At 41.5% G+C, this 8526-nt stretch overlaps 1 protein-coding gene across 3 annotated transcripts in view; it reads left to right on the top strand.

Annotated features, from left to right (window-relative positions):
* The first annotated feature begins 37 nt into the window (after positions 1 to 37).
* ntrk2a (neurotrophic tyrosine kinase, receptor, type 2a) overlaps positions 38 to 8526 on the top strand; it is an 85297-nt gene continuing 76808 nt past the window's right edge. For all 3 annotated transcript variants that reach the window (XM_019867165.1, XM_019867164.1, XM_019867163.1), the window contains exons 1-4: positions 38 to 325; positions 3626 to 3700; positions 5130 to 5201; positions 5935 to 6003. In XM_019867165.1, the coding sequence (XP_019722724.1) occupies positions 66 to 325; positions 3626 to 3700; positions 5130 to 5201; positions 5935 to 6003 (476 nt within the window). In that variant the 5' untranslated portion in view covers positions 38 to 65. The remainder of the gene's footprint in view (positions 326 to 3625; positions 3701 to 5129; positions 5202 to 5934; positions 6004 to 8526) is intronic.

Raw genomic sequence — 8526 nt, 5'->3', positions numbered from 1 at the left:
CATCCGCCCTGGGCGCGGGCCGTGGGTGCTGCTCGGCGCGCCTTGGCTGAGATTTGCAACCCGACATGCGCGCACATAAAACCGGCGTTCGTGGGGCTGGGTGGTCCCAAACGCCGCGGAGTAGCTATAATGGCTGGATGTTGTGCTTGTGGCTGGTTGTGGCCGGGCTGGCGGTGGGCTCCGGAGACCTGCGGCTGTCCGCCGAGCCATGCCCGTCCTCTTGCGCCTGCAGCAACACCAGGATCTCGTGCGTGGACCCGGAGAGGGGCATCGCCACCTTTCCCACCCTGCAGAGCGAGGCGGAGATGGAGAACATCACGGACATGTGAGAGCTTTTTTTTCGGGTTGTTCGTGCGTATTCCTCCAAATACCTATCCGCGTCTCTTCTGGCGGCTGACATCTGTAGCCAGAGCAATTAAGCAAATATGTATATTGATGCCTTTATATCCCTTTTTTTTTAGAAGTGTCGGTATACATTGAAAGGCATGTAACAAGGCACCGGCTTTGCATAACAGGCTCGTTGTCGTTTAACGCATTATCGTATTCCTCCAAATACCTATCCGCGTCTCTTCTGGCAGCTGACATCTGCAGCCAGAGCAATCAAGCAAATATGTATATTGATGCCTTTATATCCTATTTTTTAGAAGTGTCTGTATACATTGAAAGGCATGTAACAAGGCACCGGCATTGCATAACCGGCTCGATGTCGTTTAACGCATTATGGTTTCGAATGGCTCACAGTTCTGGGGGTCGGGATTCGAATCTCGACTCCTTTGTGGATTTAGCGGGCTCTCAACATGTTTGGATGTTTTTTTTCTCCAGGTATAGCAGGTTTCTCCCACGTATCTAAACCATTTATGTTGGATTCATGTGAGACTCGAAATTGTCCAGTGGTGTTTTGTCTATATGCCCTACGATTGGCTGGCGACCAGTCCAGGGTGTAAAAACGATCACTATAACCAGAAGTCAGGATAGGCTACAGCTCACCCGCGACCTCATAATGAGGACAAGCGCTATAGAAAATGGATGATTTCAGATGTTGCTGCTTTATCTGTATAAATTGAAATGAGCAGGGCAGTGTGTACTGTGACTGTCCAAATATTAGCACAGACTCTGGATGGCTGTGATTGTCTATTTATGAAGTCCGCCAACAGAGATGAGGAATAAAAATCAATTTGACAGTGCAAGAGACAGACGGACAGGGAGAGAAAAAGAACGTGTTTTGTGCCGATCGGGATCGACCAATTTATCACTGATCAAAAATGGTAAATCAATTGGACAAGCGTCATCACAGGTTATGTAAACTGGTGTAAGCGTCTCAAGCAGAGATTGGGTGCCGTTATCGGACTTGGCACAAGATAAACGGCCTTGTCGGTGGTCACCTTATGTCGGAGATAAACACTGGGTCTTTATTATCCAAGGCCTTGGAGGGGTCCTTTGGAGTTTGTTGTTTGTATTTCATTACTCATCTTATTTACATTGTTTTAATTTGCTTTAGGATTATATATATGGGCATGTGGGCTCTGATTCCAAGTGCTGATCATTTCAGCTGGTTCATCACTGTCCTTAACTGCCCCGTTCCGTCGTCTTTCCCGAACTTTTTAAGACATAGTGTATTATATACAGTCATTAGATTGTTGCTCATGTACCACAGTTTGGAAATAGCTTTTCTGCTTTTGTGTAGCCTTCCCCAAACTTGTTAGGCCAAGCACCTTCGTCAACATCCTAGCAGAGTTGGAGCACCACCTCTCTGCCACACACACACACACTTAAAGCAGCTTCTCATCCATATAAAAGCATCACACTAAGATTTTTTTTTTGGGGGGGGTGGGGTGATTATTATACCAGACCATTTATTTTTGCTCACCCCGCTGCAGGCAAGTCGTGCAAATGCATTTTGTAATGCATATGAAATTCCATTTGTCCTCTGTGGTCTGTCATCAATCCACAGCAGCCTTCCCCAAATTATTTTACCCTCTTCAATATGTTGGCACACCCCCTTCTTGTTAGAATCCATTATGTCTGTCCAACAGTGTTCCACTGTGTGGCCCCTCCCCCTATTGTTTTTTTTGCCTTTTCCTTAATTCAGTGTGGGCTGGGCGTCTCCCCAATCATTGCACCTGTCTCACCTACACACCTGCCAGTCTTCACCTCATCAGCCACTCTCTCCTCTGCAGCATAAAGGCCAGTGTGCATATCCACCCGTTGCCAGTTGGTCAGCTTCTTTTATCCCCTGCAATCACCCTCAAAAATGCCACCATTTTTTTTTTTTAACATACGTAAATATAGCCAATCAAACTTGGGGAAAATATGTAAGTATGTAATTATCATAGAATCCCTTTCAATCTCCCGCACCTCCTGATTGGATGCCACATTTTGGGAATTCTCAAATTGACGTAGTGGACAAAAACCTGGTGTTTTGGGGTATGCTCAATAACTATTTCCCCAAATTTTGAACCATACGTCTCCTTCAACATACCAGCGGAGTTGGTGCACCCACTTCTCATCTGCACAACATCAAAACCTTTGATTGCCAAGATCTTTTGGGGGGAAATTATTGTACCAGGCTGGCCAGCATCATGTTCTTAAACTTGCGCAGTACCATTTTGGAATCATTGCTGTTAATTGTACTTTTGCGATTTGGAATGCTTAACAAAATCCAGGCGTTCTCTGGGGTGTGCTGTTGTTATCTACAGTGTTTGTTTCCCAAATTTTAAAAACGTGCACCCACTTCTTCCCTTCCCTTCCCTTCTCACAGTCCATGTCACGTGAGGAGCGGAATTAGGACCCAGGAGCCAACATGACACGAAAGTTGAATCGTAAAAGTCTTTATCGTGAAAATACAAAGTAAATACAGAGAGCAGGGCTGGATGCAGAAGACACGGAAGAGCTGACACTCCAGTCAAAAGTGCGACGTACTGACAACCTGTCACTAAGTAATCCACGTTTATATACTGTGAGACATCAAGCCTTTATGACAGAATAAATATGCAAAGCATGCACAAAAAGAGCCACAGCAACTGCATAGCAACTAAAAAAATGAACAAAAAGTCACAATGGTACACACTCGGGGGGGGGGGGGAGTCACGTCTGGTTTACAGCATATTAACTCTTTACACTTTGGATTAGACTCTAAAGGTGTACCTAATGATGTGACCAGTGAGCATGCAGCGAGCACGTCGTGATATTTACTAAACATGCCTTAATAGGACTTTTAATCATATCCACGTACTATGTTCAGTAAGCATTTGAAATGAATGACTTGTTTTCTCACTGTGGTCGCTTACTATTCGGATGCCCTTGTGAGTACATAAAAGGGACAAGAACATTTATTTTCTTTATGTTCTGACATTGATCCGTACAGAGTGTTCTCAAGTGTCAACAGTAAGAGGTTCTTTATGGGTTTGACTCACCCCAAATGCTCTCGATTTTTCTGAAGAAGTGTCCGCTAGGCTTTTCTTTGTGCTTTATATGCATGCATGCATCTGTCCTCCCCACGTTCATTTTTACACGTCGACTGGTAATTATGCTACCTTTATCAGCAGCGCTTTGTCTCGCTCGGGAATGTTTGCCTGCCTGAACAAATGAGGCGGCCATCTGACACGCTGTTTGTATCGCCCGACAGCTACATTGCCAACCAGAGCACCTTCTCGTCCATCAGCGACAAGGACCTGCACTACTACAAGAACCTCAGGAACCTGTGAGTCTATTGGAACATTTTTAATGAAGGTCACTATTGTGCTGAAATTATTATAATGCATAGGGTTCACTTGAGGTTGTACGGCGTAGCACATGCGCCGCAGAGTTCTGAGGTCACCTGAGATAGGCTCCAGCACACCCACAATGCGAGTGAGGAATAGCAGGACACAAAAGGATAGATTTTTAATCAGAAAAAAATGTATTTGAATTTGCATTGTTAATGTCTTTTAAAATTTTTATTGTATATTTTCTTATTCAGTATTGAAAGAGGTGAAGCTGCTCCTGCTCCGGCGCTCGTAGTGAGTGACTTAGATAGCAATGAACCAAGTGATATTGGCATCTTTAATAACAAGGTCTCGTATAAACTGCAGTGCATTTAAGATCCAAATTAAGGTCAAATTAAAAAACAAAATCTTGTTGCTCTGCCAGATGTACAAAACAGGATGGAGAGGGGTACCTAATAAAATGTCAGGTGAGCTTGCATGTTGAAAAGGGATTTGAAGTTTGTCGATCATACTCCAGTTGGTGTATAGTTAGAGATTTCTGCATGGGAAGACACTTCTGTCTGTTCCTGTTCCTGTACATATTGCCACTTTGTGTCAGTCATGGTATTGGACCCAAGTGGACAACAATAAACAATGGTAATCAACTCCATAAAAGTGTTTCATGTAACTCAGAGTACAGTCCAGACCCAAATTTACTGTGTCTGTTCCTGTACATACAGTATAGTCACTGCAGATCGGCAATGGATGCAACTGAACAATGGAAAAAGTAATGTACACATATTTATGTTCATAAAAAGGTCTTGTGTAACACACAATTTAGACAAGACCCAAAGCAAATCCAATAAATCTTATGCAGGCAGAGGTACAAACCACATTACTGGGCTTGAGAGGTGGACCTTATAAAATTGCAGGTTAGAGTGTGTGTTAAAAATGAGCCTAAGCCAAGCAAGATGAAGTGTGCTGATCACAATACAGTTACACTGTAGTTTTGTACAGGAAAACGCTTGGACACAGACTGTAATCACACCCAAACACACACTCACAAGTGGAGGCTGAAATCAGCTTAATAAAGCATCTGATGTGACTCACATTTCAGTCCAGTTCACATTCCTTACATAAACTCCGAAAAAAACCAACGAAGCAGGCAGAGGTACATCCAGTAACAACAAAGCACATTCACAGGTTGAGTGGAAAACAGTTCTTAACACGAAACACGAGTCCATTAAATGGCTCATCTTAATTAGCGCACAGTAAAGTGTGCGAGTAAAGGATTGACTGGCCACCAGATCTGGAGGGAAAAAAATGACAATCACTGATTGGACACAATCTGAGTGGGCGTGTCCCAGCAAGGGTATTTCAAGAGTTATTTTTTAGGAGTCACTTTTCTACTAATGTGTTCAATATGATGTTTGTTGTATGTGTCAGAACGGTGACCAACAGCAGGCTGACGTACGTCTCCAAGCTGGCCTTTCAGAACAACGTCAAATTACAATATCTGTAAGTATGAACAACCTCACCTCTGAGTCATTTCGATGATAGCTTTTGAAATCTTTCCTCAAAAGGTACGCTAGCATGCTGTCCAACATTGTCACACAGAAAAAGACCTTTCCAACATTTTAGTCGTGTCTCAAATGATTTCTAATTAACTGAAGTAGCAGTGATGGGGAAAGAGTTCACTTTAAAAAAAAAAAACGTACTGTTCCATCAGAAAAAAAAATGGGTAGTAACTTAAATTTTCTCACAGCACATACTTTAAAGAGTTATAACTCTGTTGCTAACCAAAACAGCAGCACTTATCGAAGCACATAAGAAGTCTCTCAGGTGTTTTGGAGTGTGTGTGAGTCTTTCTGCATGTTGTAAACAAGTTACCTTCACTTACGCCGTCGTCAGCGTTCTGGTAGAGTCTGACGTGTGGTCGTCCCACAATGTTGTGTACATCCTTGTTTTTGTTCTCTGGAGGATTGCTAATCAAAAGTTTCGCCCAGTGTGCCCTTTACATTTTATTTTGAACCCCAATTTTCCTTTTCGGAAATTGTAATGCAACGGTGACATTGTTTGACATACCTACTCCCATCTGCAGTTGAGTAGCCAAGTGAACCTGAGTGTTTGCAGAAATACTATTTTACCGCTGCAGATTGAGACTACACTAAACAACTATCACTATGATTGGATTCAATAAGGCTTATTGTGAAATTTCTTTGTGACAATTAAAATCCCATTTGATTCTCAGGAATCTGAAAGACAACAACTTGTCATCGTTATCCTGGACCATATTCCGACACCTCAACATCTCCTACATGTGAGTAAATTCATGGCTAGATAGGGTGGACATTCAAGGTAAAATGATACATTGTCGCTGATGTGTTATGCAATATAATTCTGCTCGAAGATGAGAAAGTGAATGCAAGTTGGCACATCGTGTATCCTTGTTTAACTTGCACAGAAAAAAAAACTACTTTCTAGTCTCGCTCTGCTTTTCGTATGTCCTTGACTGTCTGCATTAAATATGCTCTGTGTGTGTGTGTGTGTGTGTGTGTGTGTGTGTGTGTGTGTGTGTGTGTGTGTGTGTGTGTGTGTGTGTGTGTGTGTGTATATATATAGGATCCTGACAGCAAACCCACTGCACTGTGGATCAAGCTGTGGCTGGGAGAGGAGGCGGACACCCAGGAACTGCGCTGCATCGAGGACGGTGGAGGACGCAGCCTGCTGTCCAGACTCAGACTTGCCAACTGCGGTGAGGATCCACGCACATACATGCATGCACACACACACACACACCACACACACTCACACACTAGTGTTACACTCCGGACCTGTAGGTGGCAGTAATGTGTGTAATATACTGACCTGCTTTGCAGCCAATGCTAACTTACTAAGAGGTTTTATTTAAAATAAAAGTTGAATATTTAATATAAGATTTAATAAAAATATGAATACATCCGCACAAAATTCTTTTTATTACAGTGCAGTGCAAAGGGCTCTCTTGCATAAAAAACATTCAAGGATGACACAAAACTACTGTTAAGTGCAAGACTTCATTTTGTTCAATTTTTTTTTTTCCACAAAAATCACCACACTCAAAATTTTGTGTGTGTGTCCTGCAAATGATTTCAAATTGGCAAAAAATCATTTGGCCTACCCACATAGTATAGAGCAGAGTAAGGACCCAGTGGAAGCACAACTCATATACGCCATCTAGAGGTGATTGGGGAGATTGCAACTCAAAACTACAGCCAACCACAGCATATTTACAGTTCAGCATCTTTTTTTCCCTCCCCAGTATTTTGGTCATACTTTGGACTTTAACCATTTTTTTTCTGGGAGTTTTTAACGAAAATATGGCCCGGCGTCTCCACATAGTATAAAATCATGTCAAGAATTCGCACCGACCTTGAGTTTACAACATACACTGAAATAAATGTTGTGATGCATTTACTCAGTTTTATTTTTGTCAAGTGGTCCAGACATATTTTTCAAATAAACGATATCGTTCTACTTCAAAAATATGTGTCTGGATCGAGACATTGTTTTTGTGCAATTACTTGACAACATGAAATTGAGTAAATTCAATCACCATTTTTTTCAGTGTGCAGATGCGTCCGCATTTAAATTTGTCTTCAAGGTTGTTTGTTGCTGCTATTTTGGTTAGCAACAGAGTCCAAATAAGCTAATCAGATTTTTTTTTTTATATTCATGATGGTGATGGTGAGATGGTGTTTATTATCTTACGTGGATCATGCACCGTGACAAACTGGAACATGGTATTTTTTGAGTGATAGAGAACAGTTGATATGTATTTTTGAAATTTATAATTGATTTTTTTAATAATAGATTGAATCAACGGTTTCACATTTTGCATTCATATTAATGCATTGCAGAGACGCAAAGTCTGGTATTCCCCGAAACAATGTGTTATCTATGCAATGGATAATATTTAAGACCTAAAAATAAAATAGCCAGAACATTCAGATGATCACTGGTAAAACACTAAAAAAGGCGGCCTGCAGCAAATCGCAGTGTTATTTACAATACGAGCGAGTGTAATGTCAACTTAAGGACCGCGCCGACCCGCCACAGACCACAGGCCTCTTTGTGCGCTTATCACTCTGGAGTATATAAACGTCAGCCTTTAATTGACACAATGTTTCTTTGCCTCCTTTTACCAACACAATGAATTTTTCATGAATCGCTCTTATTTTAGACACTGTTCATAAACAGGGTCCCATTTCGTCTCGGCCCGGTCAGACCCGCTGACGTGTTTGATTTGCATTTGGTAACAATTGTTCCCTTGGGAAATAAGAGAAATAAAAATAACACTGGTCAACAGCAAATTTTAATCAGAGATGCCTTTGTGTCCCGTAACACATTTTTGACGCTGATTCAATTTTTTATTTATTTTTTTAAAACCACATTAGATTTTTATCGAAAAAAATGACGATAGATAACCGTTCCTCGTCATAATTCCCAAATATATAAATAAATGGGAAGTATAATAACATTGACAGTGATGTATAATGATTCAGTGATGACATATAATCCACACAATATGTATGGTGTTTGAAAAGAAAGATTTGTGTACAGTATTACCAGGCCAAATCCTCTTGCCCCTCTTCCCTCCACTGTGCAGCAAATAAGAATGTTATTAACTTTAGGACTACAAGATGCTTGTGGAGGCTCTCAGTCGTACAGGAAAGTTCCATCGTAAAAAGGGTTCCATCAGTCGTCCTTCAGACTTCAGAGTTGTCTACCGCTGACGAAGCTTCTGTGAGAGAAGCGAAACATCCTTTTTTTTTTTTTTTTTTTTTTTTTTTTCCCAGGCAAG

Source organism: Hippocampus comes, unplaced genomic scaffold (assembly GCF_001891065.2).
Source record: "Hippocampus comes isolate QL1 unplaced genomic scaffold, H_comes_QL1_v1.1 scaffold322, whole genome shotgun sequence".
In the NCBI taxonomy this organism is placed as follows: domain Eukaryota; kingdom Metazoa; phylum Chordata; class Actinopteri; order Syngnathiformes; family Syngnathidae; genus Hippocampus; species Hippocampus comes.
The sequence above is the reverse complement of the archived record's forward strand: the minus strand, read 5'-3'. Positions and strand labels throughout refer to the sequence as shown.